Here is a 24,589-nt window from a genome sequence, read left to right as displayed (position 1 = left end):
AGAGCCTGGATGATGGTCCTTGCTGGAGAGACTGCAGGTGGAAGGAGGTGGACATAGATGCCCCTGCAGCTGGATCTCTGGACTCAGTACCAGAAAGTCTTGACTTATTATTCTGACCAGTCTGGTGGGCCACAGAACCTGGGAGAATTTTCCTTTGTTATCTAAATTAGAGACACAGTCACAGGGTTTAAAGCAAGATGACCATTAATGAAGGTTGAGATTAGAAGGCTATCTTCCCTCTTCTTCGAGGAGCCAGAAACATCCATTTGCTAGAATTCCTTCTATCCTATGCCTTTGCGACTAGCTGACATTTGAGCACAGACATGCCGCCATCATTCTCCCCTCTCCTTCCCACCCGACACCCTAAGGGAGGGTCCCACTGGTCATTAAGGCAGGAGCGTTGATCTGAGGCAGTGACACCACCCTTACTGGCTCTCACCATTCCAGACAGGGCTCCCAGGTGCAGACGAGACGCTGTGACATGAAATGATCACTTGAAGTCATGGGCAGACCATGGGGGAGCTGCACATGACAGCAGATCCCCCACCTCTTGGTCTGGCGCTCTTGGCACACACTGTGCAGCCTCCCTTTGCTCCCCCACTGCTTAGGCTCAGTGGGTGGCTGGAGGTAGGTAAATACTGGACTCTTACTCCTCACCATGAAGATACCTTGTTCTGCTGCCTCCCCGTGGGCTCAGCCTAGAACCAGCTCAGTGCTGAGCAGCTTCTCTCAGGGGCCACATCCTGCCTCCCTCGTCTTCAGAGGCTGGTCCTTCTGCCCCCAGGAGGAGCAAGCAGGACCCCCTGATAGCTGTGAGGCCCCAGGATTCTTCTACCCCTACCTCTCTTCCTGGAAAGAGGTCCCAAGACCATGGAGTAGAAGTAGGGGGCTGACCCAGAAGGTAGAGGCCACACTCTGTCACAGATGAGTGCACATTCCGTGTTCTCTCTGGTCTCCATTCCCCTCCAGTTGAAACCAGGAGTTTGGGCTGGTCCCTACCCACCTTCAGTTTCTATAGCACGGAGCTTCCCCTGCTCAGCACAGCCCCTCCTGCCGTGCGGGGTGGTCCCAGTCTCAGGCTGGATGCCAAAGGATACTGGAAGGGTCAATGGGGTCATTGGATGGGGGCCTGGAGGGCAGTGCTAGGGCAGGAGGGGCCAGGGCTGCCCCCCCAAATCTGGCTTCCAGGAAGTTGCATAACAGAGATGTTTATTTTTGGTGAGACTGGGTGGGATTTCTTCTCTTAATAAAAACCCTAAACATAAAACTTATTTGTCTGCCAGGAAGATAAATATCTTTGCTGAAAGCTCTTGGCAGAGCTGCCAGCTGTGGTTTGCACAGCACTGTCACGGAGCCTGGAGGTCTGTGTGTGCTGGGCTCACATGGGTCTCATAGGTGATGCCTGGGTGCTGGCTCTCCACCCCAGCATCATCGGCACTGTCTGTGGCTCTTAGGAATGGCCTCCAAAGTTGCCTGCAGGCCCACTCTGGCCGCTCACCTCCACCCCTTTCCTCAGTGCCTTACAAAGGGAGGTGAGGATGATGGAGGCAACATGTCCCTCTCAGCCTTCCAGCCTTAAGAGAGCCTCCAGTGTACACAAAAAGGGATGAGAGACAACCTGAAGCCTCAGCCTTCAGGCCCTGGACAGTCAGGAGACATTATCCTGACACCTAATGCCCTCTGCTTGGATCAGTTCCCAGAAGAAGAACCCGAGGGTCAGAACGGTTGGTGCTCACACCAACCATACATGCTTGTGTTGATCAGAGCTTGTGTATCTAAAAGTCTTGTGAAATGCTCCCTACAAATCTTGTTAATCTTCTACTTTAATATTACACATTATCTCACCACAAGAGTCACAGACAAGGAAGGGAATGTGGCTCAGAGAGGGGCTCACACCTGTCTCCAGACCCGTCTTCCGCCGTTCTCCACAGCACCCATGTGCTCCTGCACTCGGATGCTTTGGGGCCGGCCTGCCCACTTGGGTGACTTCTCCAGGACCAGAATTCTCTACCGCTCGTGACTGCAGAAGCCCCCTCAGCCAGCAGGGCACTAAGGGCTTTATGAGTTGGCCTCTTTAGTCCCACAACTGCCCTATGAAGAAGATCCTACCAGTATCTTCATCCCCATCTTATGAAGGGGCAACTGAGGCACAAAGCAGTTAAGTGAGTTGTCCAACACACAGAGCTGGAGAGTCTTGCATGCTAACTGAGCTGTTTGGATGTGGACAAGTTACTTCCCACCCACCCTCCTACCCTGGCCTCTGCCTCCTCATCCTTGACCTACATGGGTTGACTGGTCCTCTCCAGGTCTAAGGATCTAGGAACCAGCCGGTGGAGCCCCATGCCATCAGATGGCAGGGTACCAGCTTTGTGTCAGTGATTGGGGCCTACATGTCAGGGGGATGCAGGTGCCTGCCAGCTTCCTTAGGAAATACAGTCCTTGCCTGGAGGGGGCAGGACACTGCTTGGACAATAGGTGAGGGCAGTGTGGAGAGCAAGGGGATGTGACCGCCTCATGCTGGATTCTTGGGTAGAGTCTCCCCTGTCCCCGCTGAACCCCAAACAGGACCTGGTAAGAAAAAGAGGGGCATTCCTGCTTGCCTCAGTGCTGAACCTCACCTCCTTGCCCCAGCCCACTTGGCCAGACAGCTGCTGAAGGCATTTCCTATGCTACCCTGGGAGTCCAAGGCACTGGGTCAACATTCTTTATGCCCAAAGAAGTTCTAGCAAAGAGGGTCTTTGTAGAGGGAGGAGCCCAGGGTGAGTGGGGTAGGGATTAAAGGCCATAGAGGTCAGACTGACTCACCCAGAGTCATGTAATATTGGTATTGAAAGGGGCCCATTCTGAGATGATGGCAAAAAGGCTTAGACAGGGAAAGAGGCTCGCCCAAGGTCACACAGCATGCCAACGGCAAGGCGGGATTCGAACCTGGGCCTCCTGCCTCTTATCCAGTGCGACTCTGAGGCAAATGGCAGGGGATGGCTCTCCCCAGCCTCCCTCCTCTCTGACTTGGTTCAGCCATTGCTTTCTGACCTTGATTCCTCCCCCCAGCAGCCAAAGAGAGCTCACTAGGTGAGCCAGAGCTACCGCCTGACTCTGACACCGTGGGGATGGACAGCACCTACCTCAGTGCGAAGGAAGCTGGGGTGAAGGGGCCCCAGGACCGGGCCGGCGCTGACCTCCCCAGCCCCCTGGAGAAGGCCGACTCAGAGAGCAACAAGGGCAAGAAGCGGCGGAACCGCACCACCTTCACCAGCTACCAGCTGGAGGAGCTGGAGAAGGTCTTCCAGAAGACCCACTATCCCGACGTGTACGCGCGAGAGCAGCTGGCAATGAGGACGGACCTCACCGAGGCCCGTGTACAGGTCAGTGAGGTCGCCTGGGGCAGGGCCAGGGGTTCAGGCCTGCCCTTGGGCTGGGGACTGGAGCAGGGACACCTGACTGCCCCTCGGCCACACCAGGGCTTTCTTCCCTTCAGTCCAGGGAGGCTTTCTTGAGAGGCCCCCAGCCTGGCCCTCATATCCTTGCTCCAACCACAGCAAGACTGCTTTTATCCACTCTAATATTAGGCTTCTTGCTCTGGCTGGAGCAGGGTAGAAAAGAGGGCCCCCTGTGGAGGGGCAGGAAGCCTCTTAGCTGTATTTCTGGGCTCTCCCTGGTGTAAGAGTCCAGGCCCTTTTGTGAAGGACATGACTGGTCTCTGCTCTGGAAGTCCAGTCTCTTAGGAAGGAAACAGGATATACGTAAAGACCCAATGGACAGAGCTTTCCAGCTCTACTTTCTGCCTAGGATGGCTGCCCCCTCCATCTTCCAGGTCCCAACTCAGTACACCTCCTCTGAGAAGTCTTCCTCACCACCATGGCTGAGGCAGTAGTCCCCTACCACCACCTAGCCACCCAGCACACCACAGCCCAACAGAGACCAGCACAGCTCAACCCGACACAGGCTGAGGCAACCGAGGCCAATGCAACGTCACACAGGCAAACCAGGGCAACCCCTACCACGCTGTCCTAGTTTATTTTCTTCTTAGAATTTATGACTGATTGAAGTTATTTTATCTGTGTGTCTCCTGCCACTAGAAGGTGAGTTCCTGGAGGGCAGGTACTGTCCAATGTTAATCACTGTATTCCTATCAATTAGAGAAGGCTGAACTCAAAGCAACAAGGGCAAAAAATAAATATTTGTGGATCGATTAACCTCCTTTGTCCAGAGAGGTGTGTCCCCACTCCATTCATGAAATTACAGCAAAGAAAGAACCATAAAGGAAGCAAAGGCCACTGACTACCCAAAACACAGGTGAAGAACTCTATGCACTAAAGCTCAAACTTCAGCTTAACATGAAATAAATACCCTACTCAGACTGCTTTTCCAACCCAGAACATGCTAGAAATGGCAAGTAAGGTATCATTACAGAGCAGTTTCCCCCCTCCACTGGGCCAGGGAAATCAACAGCTTGAGAGCAAAGAGGAATTTTCTTTAAAGCGGCATAGCTCAGCTCAGCCCAGCAGTCCTTTGAGTAGCAGAGCAAAGAGCCCTCATTACTCAGCAGACCCCAAGGGCACCCCCTGTCCCACTAGTTCACTAAGGAGTCTTCAGTGGAATGTTTCTATGGTGTCATTAAAGGTTCCTCAGCCTCAATCATACTCTGTTTAATATGGCAGAGGCATTTGGAATAGAGTCCATCACATTTCATTTAAAATGGCTAATGTGAAAAAGAGCTGCCAGTGATCAGTATATCTGTAGTCACCTGGAAACTGCAGGAACTCGCAGCGATTCCAGACAGTCGGGTGGTTTAACCATAAATTCCCCAGGGCAGGTGCCTGCTGCCCAGCGTATTCCTCTCCAGCACCCGGGGGTGTTTGGGGAAAGCAGGCAGGGCAGCCAAGTCTTTACTGTGACTCTGGAAGCCCTGTCACACCCACTCTCTCATTTGAGTCAGGACAACCAGCCCCACAGCCTCAAAATCTGGACTGGAACCCCAGAATCAGCCTCGCTTAGCTGATGGGTTTGGGAGGAGCTAACAGAGTAGATGGAGAAAGGGGAGGCTGGTTATGGGGCATCCCTGCAGGTGCTGTGCTGGTGTGGCATAAACTGGTTCACTTTCTGTGCATGTGTGTGTCCCTAACAAAGGGTTGGGAGTGCCCAGGAGAGGAATTCACTTAGTATCAAAAGAAGGATGACTCTTCCAGTACAAAACATGGACATGACACTGGAGCACGTAGGCATGACTGTATGGCTAAAATGGAGTGTTCTCTACACACAAACACACACACACACATGCACACATTTATGCCTACTCCCAGAAAGAGTTGAGGCAGCTTACAATCAAAGATTTCTTATTTTCTTCTAAGAACATGAACAATGTCATGAAATGGGAAGGTAATAATGTCAAAAATCTAAGCTAAGGATAAGGTTGCCACTTGAGCACAAATTTCCTGGGCTTCCCCACAGCCAAGGCAGAAGGGGAGAAACCTTGATGTATTATGTATCTTATCATATGTAAGGGGAGGGTCATAGAATTATAGAATTTTAGTGCTGGGAAGGATCCCCTGGTCTTCTCACTTGATAATGAGAAAGAAGAGGCCCAGAGGTGAGGAGCAACTACCTGTAACCAGGTGACTCAGGAGGAGGGACTCGGTGGCAGCGCTGAGACTAGATCTGGGACTCCTGAGGTCCAACCCCAAATTCTTTGCCTTTCATTTGCTATATCAGGACATGAGTCAGACTGTTCTGAGCCTTTTCTTTGTATAAAGGCAGCAGGGTGGGTGGGATCTTCATGTGCGCCAGACCTCTGGGTTGAGCCTGGCAGTGCCCTGGGGCCTGGGGATCTGGTGATGAAACCCCTTGCCTGCTTCTGCTGAGTGTGTTCAGGGCCCTGCTCAGCTGGTGGGAGGTGATGTGCCCGGTAAAAGGTGGTGGCAGGGACAGCGAGGGGGTGATGTGAGCCCTGAGATGGACCTTGGCTGGGAAGAAGCCTATGGTTTGGCCCTGCTCCAGGGGGCTGCAGGGGCCTCTTTCTGCTGTCTGGAATTCTGATCTCTGCAGCTGGTATCTGAAGACAGTAAGACAGAGGCCACCCCACCCTGGCCCCAGATGGGCTGTGGTTAGTGAGGCCTCCGCCAAGACAGTTAGTTTCTTGGGGAGAGGACTGTGCTGAGTGGGCCCAGGCTGGGGTGGGCTGGGAGTGGGGTGGTCCTGGGGCACGACATGCAGAATGGAAGGCTGGACTTCAGTCCCCGCTATTCTGGGGCTGCACAGAGGAGGCAGGCTGAGGGCCGGAGAGCCCGGGACACAGAGCATCTGCTGGGGCCTCTTGGAGCCCCAGACTCCAAGGTCAGAGGTGGAAGGATGCTCTGAGTGTCAGGGGCCTCAAACATGAGGACAGAAGGGGCCTGTGAGGACACCCCTGCCACCACCCAGTTTATGAGCGAGCAGATTGATGACTAGCAAGGCTCACATAGCCAAGCCTTGACCTGGGCAGAAAGGCTCCATCTTGCACACAGTGTAAGGCCCCAGGCATGAAGGAACTGGAGGGAGAGGAGGGGGAGTGGGCAGCTCTGCTCCCACTGGACCACCCCTCCACAGCCGCTGCCGCCTCCCACAGCCTCCATCTCAGGCCCTCAAATAAATCCCTCAGCCTGACCCTCTTCCACACTCTTCCCAAAGACAGTGCTATCTCTGCGGCTTCTCCCCCGCCGGCTCATCTATCTTCCTAGATAACCCAGGCCTCCCCTCTCACGGCCGCCACCTCCCCAACACCCAGCCTGGGCCCCCACATTCCATCTCCCCAATCTGCTCCTCCCAGCTCCAGCCCCTTTCTCAGACATGGCCTCCTGCTTCCCCAGGCTGCAACCCTCCAGCCCATTGGGAGCCTGTGTGACTGACACTCTACAAGCATCCCTCCACCCCCACATTCCCATGCAGGGACTCATGGGAAACTCCTGCAGTGGCCCAGCATGAGCCCTTCTCACCTCCCCACCCCCAGAGAAAGAAAGGCATATATCTTGATGCCTCCAGTGGGCTTCTTCCCGCACTCTCCACAGGCTTCCCCACAGAACGCCCTGGGAGGCTGAGGAAGGAGCGGAAAGACTGAGCTAAGCCTGCAGGAAATTAAACATGAAATGAAAACAAGCTCCTCTGATTCATTCTCTCATCCTGTCCCCAGTCCCCCATCCCAGGCCACTGATAAAGGGGGATCCCATTTCAGCAGCACAGAGAGAAGACCTCATCCACCCTGGGCTCCCAGCAGGCGGCCTCAGCCTGGACCTCAGGAGCCCGGGAGGAGAAGAGCCCTCAGGGGGCCCTGGGGCAGAGGCTGAGACCCCAAGCCTAGGAGAGGGCCCATCTCCAGGTAGGACACAGGAAGAGCGCTTCTCCTATTCCAGAGTCAAGACAGGGAAAGAGAGCGAGTCTGGAAGGCATGCAGGCCCCACAATGTGCACATGTGCATGGGTGTGTGGACACTCATGTGCACGTGCATATGAATACTTGGGATTTGGGAAAGTGAGGTACAGCCCCATGCACCCTCCTCACTCTCTCCCTCTTCACACTAACCAGACACATACATACCTGGCTTTTTAAAAAAATTCTTTAATGAAAGATAGCAAAAAAGGTCAGGAGCTATAAATAAGTGTGAAATACTCCAAAATCTGTGACAACATCTATCTCCTGCCCTGAGGCACCTACTCTGTGAGGATGTCAGTGGATATTGGCCCCATTTTCCAGATGCAGAAACTGAGGCCATGGGCAATGACAGTGCTAGAATGGGCACTCCATTCCCCAGCTACACTAGAAGCCCAAACAGGCTGAGCAGCCTCTGTGCTACCCATGGGGAGCCTGCCCATGCCTCAGCCCAGCTTCTCCCTCCTTCAAGGAAGCTGGGTGCTCTCGGCAGAGTGCTGGCGGTATGCTCTTTGAGGTGTGCCCACTTGCCCCCGAGTCAGTTGGCAGGAGCACATCAGGCTGATAGAAATTTCCCTCCAGGGAAGGTCTGCCTTTGACTCAACCTGAAGCCATTTCTGGCCTGGAAGCCAATCCCTCCTCATTGTTCTTCCCCTGGCCCCCTCCTCGGATGCCCTCATGGGCAGGGTTAGCAGATCGCAAGGTAAGCCCTTGCTTATGAGCCTTGGGAAAGTCCTGAGCCCACCAGAAAGGCCCAGGAAAAGACTAAAGGGCCCCACTCCACTCCTAGGACCAAAGACCCCAGCTTACACACCAGTCTCAGAGACCACCATCCTGTTGGTTCCCAGTCAACCCAACACCCAACCCAACACTCAGTGACGGGGGGGCCTCCACTCCTCCTCAGCACCAGCCTTCTCTTTTGCTTGAGTTTTTGCAGGGGCCATCTCTCTTAATGGCACCAAGAGCAAACCCCTCCACTTGGTATGCGAGGCCCTCCATAGTCAGACTCCAACTTCCAGGATTCTCTCTCTCCCATCGTCCCCCCGGCTGGGCAGCATGGCCTGGATGTCTTCTGAACGTGTGTGGTGTTTCTACACTTGGGCCTGGACTTCCCTCCCTCCAGCCGACACCGAGGCCCAGCCCCAACCCTGCCCAATGCCAAAGCTCCTCTGACTGCCTCTGCTGCCCAGCTGAACCCCAGCTCTGCCACAGCACCTTTAACAGGGATTCTGAGCTGGGAGACTGTTACCAACAGGAAGGCTTCCAAGAGGATTCAGGAAGATAGAGATTCTAAGTCCAGGCCTTTAGACAGGCTCCAGGGAGCCATAGAGTTTTTGGAAAAATGTAGCAAAACTGTGTGTATGATCTCTAGGAGATGACTTCTGGAGAAGTGTTCATGGCTTTTATCAGGTTCCCCAGAAGGAGTCTGTGGCCCACAGCAGAGTAGGCCACACCTATGCTGGATGGGTTAGATGACCGCTAAGCAGAACACCAGTGACATGTTTTGTGTATGTGACGCTTTGCTCTAGATTCTGAAACTTAGAAAGATGAAGCTGCTGGCCCAAGACCAAGCATGTGGCCAGCTGGGTAAACTGCCTTTCCGACTCTCCACATCCATCATTCTAGATTGTAAGGTCTTGAGGATGAAGATGAGGCAGATGCTCCTCTGTAGCCCCAGGGCACATCCCCACCCCGCAAGCAAGCACTGCGGTGGGTGGGGCTCAAGGAAGCAGCCAGCACTGCCTGAGGGCGAGGCTTCAGCCCTGGGTCTGAGCCAGGGACAACTGCTTTGTCCTGCAGGTCTGGTTCCAGAACCGGAGGGCCAAGTGGAGGAAGAGAGAGCGCTTTGGGCAGATGCAGCAGGTTCGAACCCACTTCTCCACTGCCTATGAGCTGCCCCTCCTCACCCGAGCTGAGAACTATGCCCAGGTGAGTCCCTGCCCAAGCCCCTGCTCCAGTACCCTGCCCCGCATGCTTGAGAATGGGCACCTTCCCAGGAGCTGGGATGCATGACCCCGAGGTGCCCTGCAGGCCCGTTCCAGGTGTGCGCCTGTTTATACCAGACGGCAGGAGGCCCAGAGTCATTTCTGTCCCACAGAAGTGCTGACCCAGGCTTGGCAGGATTTTAGGCAGGGGCACAGAGGGGCCATGGGAGTGTCTTCTTCCTCTGGAGGCCAGGCCATCAGGAACACTCAGGTGTCTCCTAAGAAAGGAAATCCTAAAATCTGGAGGACTTGAGGCAAGGCTAGAATGAACATGGGATTCTACATCCCAAGACTTGGCCGTCTTCCCAGCTCCAGACCTCTCTCACTTGATGCAGGTCACAAACTCTTGGAACCTGGGCTTCACCTATAAAGACGTTGTAAAAGCACCCACCCCTTCTCCTTTGTGAGGCTGTTGAAAGGTCTGAGCTAGATAATGCAAAAGTACTTTGCCTTACATTTCCAAAAAGGTCACTGTGTGCTCCCTGCCCTGCCAGGAGTCTGTGTCCATTCTTGTCTGCCATCCCCCACAGCAGCTTCCTAGACATCTGTCAGCCCATCCCCTGTTCTAGTGGCCTGTGCGTCTTCAGTGAGTTGCAAAGGGACAAGAAATGATATGAGTAGTGTCAGTAATTTGGGGCGATACATGCCTGGTGGGGTCCATTCTAGACAGCCCTCCATGTGCCTGGCAGAGGTGGCTGTTTCCTCACCCTCAGGCCTTGCTGTGGCCTGGCTGCCCACCCGCAGCTCCAAGCCTGGCTCTGTCCAGCAGAAAGCCAGTGGAGCAGGCCCCCTAAGTCTCCTTTACTTCTAGCTGTCCCACAGTAGAGCTAGCACATGGTCCCCACTCAGACAAGCTCTTCCAGGATTCATGCGGAAGGGGTCAGGGGTCAGGCCTGGGGTGAGGCTGAGGAATGAGGGGCAGGGGTCTCATACACACACACACCATCTGCATCAGCTCCTGCTACATTCTTGCACCCTTCATCCTTCTATCCCTCCCCAAACCCAGCCTCCTTGTCCCCAGGAGGATGGACCTCCAGCCTGGCTCCTTGTGCTTGATCTCCGCTGCCTGAGCCCACTCACTGGAGGGAGAAACACAACACAGGGCCATGCTCATCCGTCTTACCTGTAGCATCACATATCACATGCCCCAGAAATCTTGAAAAGAGGTGGGGACAGGCCAGCGGAGTCCCCATCACCCGAACCAGAACCAGACCAGCACCAGCGGGAGAGATGTGGCCAGGCTAGTCTGTCGGCCCTTCCTGCTGCTGACAATGCCCTGTGTGCTATGGGGCCAGAGTTCCCTCCTCACTCTGCTTTTAAATGCCTCAAAGTTTGTCCTGCTCACCTCACCTCTTCACACCCAGGTCAGCCTCTAGGTCCACTCCACCACTACCACCACTCTGCTTTTAAAAGCCTTCCCTGAGCAAACCACAAACACTGGTGGGATGGGGGAGGCAGTGCATGAGGGTTGCGGAGAATCCCACGTGCATAGCTGCTGAGAGGTGCGCAATCTCCTTGAAGTTTGCCCTGTTCACCTTACCTCTCCACACCCAGGTCAGCCTCTAGGTCAACTCCACACTACCTGAGCGTTCTACACACACACACGCACACACACACACACACACACACCCTGGGCACCCAGCCTGGCTCCATCCATCCATGGGCACTCATCACCTCCTGAGGCAGCCCCTTCCGCCTCTTCTGAAGTTAATTCTGAAGCCTCTTGGGCACCGGGCCCTGGAACCTTGGCCTCTACTCTTGGCTTCTGGGAGATTTAGGCACCCACTGCCACCCCCTCCACACCACAACCGACTCACCCAGAGCCCATGTTCCTAGCGCCAACATGAATTAGCTCTGAATGTGGGTTAGCTCCCATTTCTCAGACACCTTGCGTGCACCAGGCCTGGTGAGGAGCCAGAGGTAAGACACAGTCACTGATCTAAGGATGGAGAGGGAAAGTCTGCAACTGCATCTCCCGCCAGAAGTCGGCCAGAGGAGGCAGGCGCTGCCCCCAACTGGTCAGCTGCACCCTCAGGGCAGCTGTTGTATCGGACCCTTAAGGAAGTTTGAACTTCGGTCCTTAAAACAGACATTCTATGTGCTGCTAGCCTCTCCATGAGAACACAAGAGCCAAAGCATAAAATCCAAACCCTAATAGGGGTCTGCATGGCCATAACGAATTTGAGACGCCCCCAAGTAAATACTCAAGAATGGTTCCATAATGATGATGAGAGGCCATCCAGAGGGTAAGGGAAAGCCCCACATGTACTCCCTCTGCCCCCGACCCCAGTGACATCTCTCCCTTCCCTCTCCCCAGATTCAGAACCCATCCTGGATCGGCAACAATGGGGCTGCTTCACCAGTGCCAGCCTGTGTGGTTCCCTGTGACCCCGTGCCTGCCTGCATGTCCCCTCATACCCATCCCCCTGGCTCTGGGGCCAGCGGCGTCACCGACTTCCTGAGTGTCTCTGGGGCTGGCAGTCATGTGGGCCAGACGCACATGGGCAGCCTGTTTGGAGCGGCGGGCCTTAGCCCCGGCCTCAACGGCTACGAGCTCAATGGTGAGCCGGACCGCAAGACCTCGAGCATTGCGGCCCTCCGCATGAAGGCCAAGGAGCACAGTGCAGCCATCTCCTGGGCCACATGACAGGGCCCCTCAGACCCATTCCCAAGCCCTCCCCCGCCTTGGGGCACTGGCCACGTCCATGCTTTCCAGGCCCCCAGCCTCCTACTTGGCTTTCCTCTTGGGAATCTGACCTGGGCCAGGGGCCTGACCCTCAGCACTTTCAGTTACCCCAAGTCTGAGACCCCATGGACTGCTGGGAGGGAGGGAGCAACAGGCCTCTGTCTTTCCCTGGCACTGAGGCCAACACCCCTGGTCCTGGCTAGAAGCAATGGAGGAAGTTAGATAGCCAAATTTTGCAGCTTTGCATCCATTATAAGCTGAAGACCCTTTTTCTCCACCCCTGCTCCTCCACCCTGCCAGGTTTGTCTGTTGAGTCAAGGACAGTTTCCCATCCAGACCCAGCAAGGGCACCAGGAAAGTCATGTCTGTCCTTCCTTCTATTCTGGGTCTCCTGGTCACCAGGCCGATGACTGTCTGAAGAACAGGCTACCCTGCAGAGTGGCCTCCTGCCCTTCCATTTCCTTTTCTCTTACTAAAAGCCTATGGAATCCAACCTCCTGGACCCAAGGCACTGGCCTCACCTTCACCCTGATTGGCAAGGAGCCCCCATCCCGCCTGTCCCTTGTGCTAGACACACCTGGGGGTAGTGGGCCAAGGAGGAGAGGAGCTGGAGCAGAAGAATCCTGGCCTAGGGGGATGGACAGTCCCCAGGGGACATGTTCCAATTCCCTCAGACCCTGGAGACTGAACCTAGGTGAATGCTGCAGGAGGAGGCTGCCAACCACCCCAGTGCCCACACGCTGGAAGAAGAAAAGCTTCTAGAGAGGGAAGAACTGCAGGGAGGCGTGTGGGAGGGGGCAGGGGCCCGTGGACACACTTCCACTCCACAGCCTGCCTGACATCCCGCTGCTGACAGGGTGCCCGTTATGGTGGGCAGCTCTTGGCAGCTTAGTTCTCCATCCAGGAGGATCTGGAGGCCCTTTTCCCTTTCCCTGCCCCATTCTGGTCACTTGCTGGGACTGCTGAGCAGTGTCCTGGCATGGAAGGGCTTACCCCTTGGAACCCACAAGCTAGGGCCTGAGGTCACAGCAGAGGGTCAAGAGCAGCATGCAGGCTTTGCTAGAGGACACCTGTCCATGTTCAGCTCCAGGACAGGTAGGTCAGCCCTTACGCTGCCTAGACTGCTGGTCCCTCCACACCTGCCAGGGCTTTCCACGGTGGGCCATGCCCCATGTTCCTGCAGGCATGAGGCAGAGAGAGCTTGTCCTTGCACTTCTTTCCTAGGGGATTGGAATTCAGAAATCTCAGCTTTTCTCTCCAGCCTCTGGAAGGGCTCTCGGGCTGAGCTCCTCTGGGTCACCTGCTTTGTTCCAGGTGTGGCAGACAGGATGCTCTCCAGAAGCAGTTTCCCTGCATGCACAAAGGGGCCTCTCTCTTGGGCGGGGGGGCTCCACTCCTGTCTAACTTGAGACCTGAAACTTGAGTTTTGGCACCAGGTCCCAGCCATCACCTAAGCTTGTGGTACACAGTACCAGTCCTCCAAGGCAGGCCTTTCAGAGCCCCAGGAGGCCCCTCCAGCAGGTACCCCAGGGGAGAAGTACTCGCCTTCTCAACTTCCTATCTTGATTGTGTCAGGAGGGCCAGTCCAGCAGGCTCAGGTCCTGGACACAGGATAGCCTCTTGGATTGGGTGGAGAGGAGTGAGATCCTCTGCCTTTGAGGTGCTGGAGGTGTAGAGGAATTACAGCCTCCACCTCTGCCTCATGTTCCCATATGCTCTGGAAACAAGACCAGGGAAGGATCTGGCTTTGGCCTTCCTTGATAAGAGTCAGACCTCTCTGTGAACCATAGCTCTAAAATTGATCTTCTGGAAGTGAAAAACATCTTGGACATTGAATTAAATGTTCTTGAAGGCTTGGCTTTAAATGTCTCAAATACTTGAGGGTCTTGGAATGACTCCTGAAAGCCTTTTCCAGTTCTGAGGTTCGCTGAAATAACTCAGACTCCCCAGAATCTAGGAAGGGAAAGGAAGCAAGAGCTTGAGGCTGGGCACGGTCTCACTCAAGTGCTCTAGTGGCTGGGATGGTATAGGAGGAACTTCCACCAGAGGTTGTCCTCACCTGGGCAAGAGTCAGTATTGAGAGAGAGACAGGACAGTCCCAGAGGAGGTGGGGAGGGGGAAGGGGCGCAAGCGGATTCTTCTGAAAGGGGCCCTGGCACAGATTTCCTTTCCAGCTGGGCAAGACCTAAGTGGGGCAAATTTCAACAAAAAGCTTGAGGAGAAAGGCCTCTAACAGAAGGCTCTGTAGCTCTGGCTGCCTGTTCCACAAACACAGACAGTATTTATGATTAAAATGTCAGTGTAAAATGTCTGTATTCATGTCCCCAAAGACAGCTACCTACCCCCAGGCCTGTCCTCACCCTGTCCCAGCACCCCAGGCTTGCCCAGCACTTTGAGAATCCCAGAATCCCAGGGCTGGGAGGGAGCTTAGAGACCCTCTAGTCTCTCCACACAGAGGTGAGAAGACCCCTGCCTGAGTGGAGAAGTGGCTGCCATGAGCCGGGTTTCACCTGAGGCAAAGCTGCGAGGAGCCTGGGACTTGGCACCCAGGTTGCGGTGGGCCGGCCCTGGCTGGCACTGGGGCACCGTGCCATGTGGAGCTGCCCCGGCGCCTGGCATCCTCAGCAGCTGGGTGCTCTGCTGGAGCTCCTCCCCCTCTCCAGCCTTCTCTCTGGGTCCTTCCCAGCCCAGTGGCCAGGCCCAGGCCTTCTGTTCCCGACGGTGGGAGGCATCCCCCCAGCAGCTCCCATGAGGACTAAGCATGCTTAGGTGACTGTCCGAGCTGGCTGGCTTCCTCAGGAGCGAGGTCTCAGGAAGGCAGACAAGAGGGGACTCCACCTCCTCTGTGGAGCACTGCTCAGCAAATAAGCTGAAAGAGGTGAGGATTTCCTTTGACTCTTGGCCTAAGATCTCATCAGAGACGTCACTGTAAACCTGACAGGACGGGCAGCTGGCAGATCACGGGGCAGCCTTCCTGACACTGGGAGCCTCTGATCCCCGCTGGGAATGAGTCTCAGTGGCCAAGGATTGACACTAAGGCGCTGCTGCCAACCCCAGGTGCCATCACTACTGGGCTCTGGGGACACACAGAGACTTGTCCCCAAGTCTTCAATGGCACTTGGAGGACACGGGCTTTGAAACTTGCCTTGAATTCTTCCAACTATACTTGATTCCCTGGGAGGGAGTTTAAAGACCCTCTGGTCAGTCCAGTCCCTCCACACAGAGGTTAAGAAGACCTCTGCCTGTATGGAGAAGTGGCCGTCTGTTACTGCTGTGCCTCCAGCTGTGGGAAGCATGGCAGCCAGGTTAGTTCAGACACTGTGAGGGGTTGGGGGGCAGCAGTCATATGGGGGCCCCCAGCATACATTGCTGTGGCCACACTGGGCCCTGCCCCAGGGCCACATCTGCCCTCCTTTCATCTGGGTAGACGGGAGGAGCGTTTCCACCGAACCACCACGTAGCACGCCTGCTCCCACAGCCATACTCTCCCTGGGCAGGACACTCTGGGGCTTCTGGTCTGCCGGAGGGCCCTGACTGGCAGGTGCAAAGGCAAATGGGCCTAGCTGGGGGAGGATGGTTGGTCAACTGACCCCCAGGATTATGATCTGTGACCACAAAAGAGAAAAATGATGAAGACAACAAAACTGTACCTCTGAAGGTACTTCAGTAAGGATGCTGTAGGGAGGTAAGGTATCCCAGTGAACAAAACATCACCTGATCTTGTCCTCTCCTTCCTTCCCCCGTCACTTACACACATAGAGCTAGGCCTTTATACTACTGATTTTGAAGGACAGTTGTCAGTGTCAAATATTCTGTTTGGGTGTGCAGTGGTTGAGTGGAGTGCTAGAAAGAACATGAACCTCAACCAATACTGACTGTTCTCATTGTAAGATATTTTAACCTGTATAAATGCAACTTTTCTTTTAGCTTAATGGCCTGGGGTGGAATTTTAAAAATATATATTAAAATACGTTAAAAATTCAGAAAAATGTATTAAAAAAATGAGGTCAGTTCCATAAAGTTTTACTGCCTATACCACCATGTAACTACATTATAGCAAAATATTAAAAGAAACGTTCTTGCCTTCTAAAGTAAGTTATTGCACTTACATCTTTTTGGTGAGGGGAGGAACATCGAGGAGAAGGGGACCTGGGGGCCGAGGCATGGGGCCAAGTGGAGAGTGGGAGCTGCTGGACGCTCTCAGAGCGCACCCTTCAAGGGGCCCGGCCCCGACTGCCTGTTTGGTTGTTGTTTGCAATAAACTCCTTCTCCTTCCTTCTCTCAACTGGAACCTGTCTGTTTTGTTCCTGACTTGTGACAGATGAAATGTGATCAGAGGGGCCTCTGAAATCTCACATTAATTGAAGTCGGCAAAAAATACTAACAGTGCCCTTTTGAACTGCTGACACAGTACAGAATAGATTACCAGGGCTAGATTAACAACAGGTGGCCAGCCAGGGCTCCCGCACAAAGAGGGTGTGCATGGCCTGCAATGGGCTGGGATATAGCCCCCCTTATCCCAGAGGACCTGCCTGCACAGCGGGCAAGCTGGGGGAAAGATGGGGGTACCAGAGTCCACTTCTCAGGCAGCAAAAAGGGTCGCAGCAGCTCTTTGGGCTCCTGTATCTTGGGTGCACTCAGCACAGCCTGTGCCTCCAGGTCTTCACCGCGGGAATGGCCAGGCCCTCCTTGTCACTGAACACCAGTCTGTGCTTCCTTGGGCTGTTCCAAAAGCAAGGGACAGCCAGGACATGGAGGTCCTGGGTAGGAAGGCCTGGCTGCTTGGCACCAAGCACAGGATGAGCCTCCAAGGGAGGCAGGCCCAGTCCTGCCTCTGCTACTTAATTGACCAATGGAACTTACAGGAGGTATAACCACATGGCCTTTAAAGCAAAACTCCAAAGCAAATCATGAAGCAGGGAGGGGCCCAGGTTCTGCTACAGAATAGGTGCTTCTTGGCTTTCCGGCATGAGGGTAACTCATGGAAGAGGCAGTCAGCCTCCATGGGACCACTGTGTGGGGTGGGGAGTCATCTTTATCTACTGAATCACCTGTTGCTCAGTTCACATAAGGGGAGTAAAGCCTGTCTCTGACTAGTTTACCAACTTGGGGGGAAGATTATATGGATAGCACACATGCATGGGCTTTTGTAAGCTGATGTGGCACAATGGACAAAATAAAGGATGATGATTATTCCCAAAAGAAAGATATCTCCCTCCAGCTACCAGCTGTGGGTCTGATAAGAATCTCCTTTCATCCGCTCTTTCCAATTCTTCAAATGTTCCTTTCCTGGAGCCACATCTCAGATTTGGTACCAGTGGGGCAGTAAGTTCAATTCAGTAGAGGCCCAGCTGGGTTTTAGGTTGTCCTGGGCTGGCTACTAGTGTTTTAAAATGACCCCTCTCACTTGATAATATAGGTGAATGTTGAAACCACAATGTTATTCATGTGAAACCATCATAAGATTGGATATCAATGATACTTTAATTTTTAAAAAATGACCCCTCTCATCTCTTAGGGCTTGGTATCATGGTAGCACCTGATTCCCCATTCCAAGACACTGTCAAGTCCTGGGGCAGGAGCCGAAGAGGAGAGGGGGAAACACCTTGTGCATGGGATGCTGTCTGCCCTGTGCCCCTGCTCTTGTCTGTGGGCTCTGAGCAACCCCAATGCCCCCAAGTCCAGATGAATGCTACTGCCAGACTGGAGGAGGGCTTGATAAGGTCCTGTAGGCCTCCATGGTGACTCAGCTTCAAGTAGAGTCTCTGGGAGGACAAGGCCAGCTGGGCTTCCTCAAATACTGATGGTGGCTCAGCCCATCAGTGGTGGCCAGGAGCACTGATCACTTCCTAAACCATCTTGAGTCTTCCACTTGATCACATTACTGGACTTGCCATCTGTCTGCTTAGAATGCCTGTACCCACTCGCTTGCCCCCTGCACCAGGAGAACTGTTCATTTTCTGAGGCTTCTTCCAAATGACAACGTCCTTGCTAAGTTCTTGCTTGACTCCATGCCCCTTCCCCAGCTTCACCCCCTGGTCAATTGCTGCCCCTTCTGTGTCCCACAGAACTGTTCATAATATTATGTCAGCACATAATACTATCTAAGTTACCTGTTTACCTGCCTGACTGCCCTACATGCCTAAAAGGCCCCAGGAGGAGATGGGCTGGTTCTGTTCACACCTACATGCCTCAGAAAATAAGTGCTCACTTGAGTAACTGAGTGAATGAATGGGAAGGTGGGAATGGGGAGATGCTTTTTGGTTCAGGATGGTAAGAGGAAGGTCAGAGAGGACTCAGGGATTCATGTTAGAGAAAGCCAGAAGCTGGCTCAGGCCAGTAGAGATCCCCTAGCAGTAAGCTTGGAGCCTCTGCTTGGCCGTGGACCCTGCCCACCCTGTTCCTCCAGGGCTGTGTGCATCCGTGACCGGCCATGTCAGGACAGGAAGATCACTTCCAGCACATAGCCAGATCCCCAAGAGGACCCGAGAGGCCTTGTGTCTGAGATGCTCATCTCAGAGCTTTTCCACTTTGTCTTGGGCTCCAACCCTGCTTTCTGCCTCAATGACCCTGCATAGTCCTCATGCCCCTAAGCCCTCCACACACCCACCCCAACTCAGGGGCCATTTGCAGATAGCTGCTTTCCAGCCCCAGCAGAAACCTTCAGTTTCTCACCAACCCCATTGTCTCAGGTCTTGCTACAAGGAAGAGTAGCCCCTGAGCTGGCTGGAGCATTCATCAGCAACCCTCCCTGGGGCTGGTGGGGAGCGGGTGCTCAGTAGTGGCAGTCTTTTTCCTACAGGCCCACATGGGCACACTCAGAAGCTAAGGGACAGCAGGCTTCCACCACAGCTAGCTCCCTAAGATGGGGCTGACTGCAAACTGTCGGTGTGCTCAGAAGTGAGAAGAGGCATGCTAGCTCCAGAGACAATGGATGAGAGAGCTGATATTTTCCCAGGAATTCTGTGATTCCACAGTTTTTTCAGCTCAACACAGACCAACAGGCTTGAGGAAGGGCAAACATCCGAAAGGAGCTTCATTGTATGACCATGTGCACACCATGTGTTAAGGTGTTGCTTTAACTAGCTGGGAACAAATCCACTGTGGGGCCTGCATGCGACCTCGCTGGGGCCCTGGTCAAGGCTGTTTCAGATGGGCAGAGGCTGCACTACTCTTGCCACACCTCCTGGGATTTCTCTTTTGGTTGCTTCACACCCAAAAGAGATCCTCCCTCTTCCCATCGCTTCTCTGTCCTCTACCCACAAAGGATCTGATTTCCAGGTTCTGTGGGAAGGGGAGGAGCTCCCTATCGCTATGACATTAAGGCCAAGCTACACTGTGGAGAGAGAATGAAAATGAGTGTGTGTGTTGGGCAGATAAGGGAAGAGGTAAGGGCCTGATGGAGGATGAAACACAAAGGCAGCCCAGATCTCCTCTCTGGGATGTGTCTGGACAGAAAGCCGTTCAGATGAGAGCATGGAAAAGCACGGGCCAGGAAGCCACGTGAAGTGAGAGTCAGGAGACCTAGGTGGAACAGTAAGAACTGGGTGGTGCCTGACTTTGTAACTTATTGGCCCAGTTATCTTAGGCAAACCACTAAAATTCTCATTCAATTTCTTTATCTGTAAAATGGGGATAACCAACTCTTTACTGTTTATCTCACAAAGTGGTTATGTCCAAAAGAATTAAAAACATTTGAAAATAGTGAAGGGCTATACAGACAGGAGACATTATGCGCTCTGGGTGGGAAGGGCCACGCAGGTTGGATTCCATCAAAGTAGGTAAGGGCAGGAAGCCAAAGGCTGGGGTACTGCTTCTCAATGTGTGGTACATATAGGGAAGCACTGGGAACCTCCAATATTATACTTATGGGATTGGCCACGGGTGGCAGCATGGGATCCGTGGGGAGCAGTGTATTAGTCTGCTCAGGCTGCTTTAACAAACTACTGCACACTGGGTGGCTTAAATAATACTGATTTTCTCACAGTGCTGGAGGCTAGAAGTCCATGATCAAGGTGCTGGCAGCTTTGGTCTCTAGTGAGGCCTCTCTCCCTCATCTCACCGTGTCCTCACATGGCCTTTCCCCTGTGCTTGTGCAGGAAGAACAAGCTCTAATGGCTCTTCCTTTTCGTATAAGGACACCAGACCTTATGACTTCACTTAACCTTTATTACTTCTTAAGAGGCCCTATCCCCAGTCACAATGAGGATGAGGGTTTCAATAAATGAATTTTGTGGGGAGACACAACTAAGTCTGTAACAAGCAGGGTGGATGGCATGTGTTATATGTGTGAGAGGAAGGTGCAGAAATAGACAAGCAGCTGCTCTTCTCTTCCCATTCCCACATCCCAGAGAATGTCAGCAGATCACAGCCAATTCTCATGTGGGCCCAGCAACCACTCCGTTCAGGGCCTTCTCACTTTCTACCTAGGCTACTGATTACCTCCCATTCCTAGGCCTTCCCTGCTCTACTCCACCAGCAATACTGAGGCCAAAGACCAGCTCTGATCACACCCCTAATCAGAACAGTCATCTGAAAGTCTTCACACTGCTTACAGTCAGACACCTCAGCTCTTTTACTTAGCCCTGAACTCCTATCCAGCTTCACTGTTTCTAGTGTGCAACCTGGACTCGGTGCTCCTGCAAACCCAGGACATCCATTACACTTTCCCGTCTCCTTGTCCCCTCTCACTCCCCTCAGGTCACAATGCCTGCCTGCAGAAACCTCCCAACACACCCCTTTGCCCATCTCCACCTATTAATTTGCCCAAGTGTCACCTCCTTCACCAAGTCAGAAGTGATCACACTCTCCCAGCAGGGAATGTGTGCAATTCACCCTTTATTGTTCACTCTCCCATGCAGTAGACAGGACTATAAGAGACTTAGCTCCTGTATTTATTAATTCCACTGTAAGATCCTTGAGGAAGGTAAGGGTATCTTTTGTCACTTACTTAACCTGTTGCACCTGGCAGAGCATCAAGCAAGGAGTGAATAAATGGCAGCTGGAGGGCGGCAAGTCTGCATTCCACATCAAGAACACAACAGAAAACACTAAATGGAGGCAATGGGACTGGAGGCAGCCTAGACCCTGAAGCCCTGAGCAAACACCCAGGTTAAGGAGGAAAAAAGGATACCAGTCTATGACAAAACCAAGGAACTTTGAAAGAGGACAGGTTTTAACCATTTAAAATCATCTTTACTGAAGTAAAATTTATATAACTTAAAATGCATGAATTGTAAGTGTAGAGTTGGATGAGTTTGGACAAATACAGATCTATATATCTATACACACACACATATGTAACCATCACAATCAAAACAGAGAACATTCCCCTCACCCCAAAAATTCCCTGTGCCTCCTCCCAGTCAATCCTACTCCCAGGCAACTGCTCACCTACTTTATGCCACTCTTGTTTTGCCTGTTGTAAAACCCCATACAGGTGAAATATATTTATATATGTAAGAGTACATATTGTATACACACAGTATGTATGTACAGTATGCACTCTTTATGAGTCTGCCTTCCTTTGCTCATCTATTTTGGAAACTTACCCATGTTGTGCGTCTTAGTACTTTGCTATTTTTATTGCTTAGCTGTATTCCATTGTATGAATATTTCACAATTTGTCTATCTAGTCACCTGTTGTTGAACATTCTGAGTTGTTTCCAGTTTGGGCTATTATAAATAAAGCTTCTATTAACATTTGTGTACAAGTCTTTTGTGGATGTATGTTTTTTTTCTTTTAACATAAATGAATGGGAGCCGAATTTTTTCAAATGTCTTTTCTATATCTATTGAGATAATTATATGGTTATTCTTTTATTCTGTTAATCCTTTTTGTGTGTTGATGGATTCAATTTGCTAATAGTTCATAACAATTCTGTGTCTATGTTCAAGAAGGCTACCAGTCTGCAGGTTTCTTGTAATGTTTTTCTCTGGCTTTGGTATCAGGGTAATAACAGACACCTAAAGTGAGTTAGGACATATTTCTTCCTCTTCTGCTTTCTGAAAGGTATTTGTATAAGATTGATATTATTTCTTCCTTAATCATTTAATAGAATCTGCCAGTAAAACTATGTGGACTTTTTTTTTGCAGGAAGTTTTAAATTAGGGATTTGATTGCTTTAACAGATACAGAGCTATTCATATTTTCTATTTCTTCTTGAGGCAGTTTTATCATATTGCATCTTTCAAGTATTTTGTCAATTTCATCTAGCTTACAGAATTTAATAGTATAAAGTTGTTCATATGCATTCCCGTTAATGTTTTTGGAATCTGTACGAATGCCCCCTTTGATTCCTGATACTGGTAATTTATATCTTCTTTTTTTTCCTTGAACAGTCTAGAGCTTTGATCTAAAGTTACTAATCTTTTCAAAGAACCAGTTTTTCTTTGATTTTCCCCCATTATTTTGTTGATTTCCCAATCTTATCTTTTTATTCCTTGTTTGACTTACTTTGGATTTAATTTTCTCTTTTTTCTCAACTTTCTTAAGGTAGTAGCTTAGATAATTGATTTGTTTTCTAATACAAGCACTTCAAGCTAAAGATCTCCTAAAATTCCACCCCACACATTGAGATACAATGTGTTTGCATTTTCATTCAGCCCAAAATATTTTCTAATTTTCTTTGTGTCCTTATTAATCCATCCATTTTTTAGAAGTATGTTACTTAATTTCCAACTACTGAGGAATTACTCAGATATCTGTTATTGACTTCTATTGTGAAGAGAAAACATATTTTTTTGTTATTTCCTCTAAAATTAAGAATTATTTTATATATTGTGGAACACAATTGTGAATGTTGCATATGCACTTGAGAAGAATGTGTTATTGTATGAAGCAATTAAGTTAATGTGGCTGATAGTGTTACTCAGAACACCTGTACCTTTCTGGCTTTTCTATCAACTTGTTCTGTCAATTACCAAGAGAGAAGTGTTTAAACATCCAAATATAACTGTGGACTTTCTAGTTTGCTTTCAGTTGTTAGCTTTTGCTTTATATATTTTGAAGCACTGTTATTCAGTCCTACAAATTTAGGATTATCTGTTCTGTCTTCTTGATGAATTGACTCCTTAATCATTACAAAATATTCCTTTCTCCATGGCAGTATTCCTGTTTTGAAGTTTACTTTATCCTTTATTGATATAATCACTCCCATTTTCTTATGATTCATGTTTGTCTAGTGTATCTTTTTCTACCCTTTTAGTGTTTTCCTTGTAGATAGTAATTATTCATACTGTTTGATTAAGAATGATAACCTCTGCCCTTTAGTTAGAATGTTTAGACATTTACATCTACTGTAACTATTGATATGTTTAGGTTTAAGTCTACTCTCTTTATTCGTCATGTCTGTTGTTTACTCTTTCTTCTTCTCTTGCCTTCCTATTATTATTTTTTTAGTATTTCATCTCCAGTACTGACTTATTAGCTACACCTCTTTAAAAAATGTTTTTAATGGTTGCTCTAGGGTCTATAATGTGCATCTTTAACTTTAATCACAGCCTATTTTACAGATATCTTCCTGGTTTTCTTCCTCACTAGCAACTCCTCAGTCTCCTTTTCTGGTTCCTCCTTTCTTCTCTACTTGTAAATGTTAGAGTAAGCACAGTAATCAGGCTACAGTCCTTTCCTCTTCTCTATCTATATTGTATCTCTGGGTAATCTCATCTAGTCCTATGGTTTTGAATCCCATCTGTTCAGTCTTTTCCCCTGAGCTCTATTGAACTGCTTCAATGACACTGCCCCTTGAGAGGTCCAAAAGACATTGCAAACTTAGCATGTCTAAAGTAGTGCTCTTGATTTTCTCTCTCAACACTTCCCTGCCCTCACCCTTGCCCAGTCTGCCACACTTTAGTTAGTGGTATCACTCAGCTACTTTGGACGAAACCCTAGGAATTAGCTGTGAATTCTCTATTATTTTCACATATATTCAATTATCAGTAAGTCCAATGGACACTACTCCCAATATAAGTTCTGACACCTGTGCTGCTACCATCCTAGTCTAACTAAGCCACCATCCTCTCTTACTCGGCTTCCCAAAAGAGCCTCCTGATTTCCTTTCTTTCTTTCTTGAACCCTATAGCCTATTCTCCACACAGTAGATGAAATGATCTTTTAAAAAATACCATTCAGATTATCACTCCTCTGCTTAAAAACTTCCAGTGTCTTCCCATCACACCCTATAAAAATGTAGAATCCTTTTTGCCTACATGAGCCTAACACAATTTGGCCCTGGCCCACTTTTCTGGCATCATTTCTGCCATGCTCTCCACACTCAATACATAGTTCTTGCTTTTCTTAAAACAAGCTGAGCTTGTTTCTGTGTAGGACCTTAGCTCCTCTCTCTGCCTCCTATCATCATGGTTCACTCTCTCAACATTTAGATTTGTGCTTAAATGTCACTTCTGACCAACCCATCTAAATACCTCCTACACCCAAGTCACTACCTCCTCTTACTCTGCTTTATTTTCTTCATTTGCAATGATATTCATTTACTTCTTTTGGTTGTCTTCCTTC

The 24,589-nt window shown here is 50.9% G+C and overlaps 1 protein-coding gene across 1 annotated transcript in view; it reads left to right on the top strand.

Moving 5' to 3' along the window:
• The window catches only part of ALX4 (ALX homeobox 4), a 42,494-nt gene extending 28,330 nt beyond the window's left edge, over positions 1-14,164 (top strand). Inside the window, exons 2-4 of the mRNA XM_036891864.2 lie at positions 3,055-3,365; positions 9,202-9,330; positions 11,704-14,164. Of these exons, the coding sequence (XP_036747759.2) occupies positions 3,055-3,365; positions 9,202-9,330; positions 11,704-12,033 (770 nt within the window). The 3' untranslated portion in view covers positions 12,034-14,164. The remainder of the gene's footprint in view (positions 1-3,054; positions 3,366-9,201; positions 9,331-11,703) is intronic.
• The last annotated feature ends 10,425 nt before the right edge of the window (positions 14,165-24,589 follow it).

The sequence above is a fragment of the Manis pentadactyla genome, chromosome 9, assembly GCF_030020395.1.
Source record: "Manis pentadactyla isolate mManPen7 chromosome 9, mManPen7.hap1, whole genome shotgun sequence".
Classification (NCBI taxonomy): Eukaryota; Metazoa; Chordata; class Mammalia; order Pholidota; family Manidae; genus Manis; species Manis pentadactyla.
Note: the sequence above shows the minus strand (reverse complement) of the source record. Positions and strands in the feature narration are given on the sequence as shown.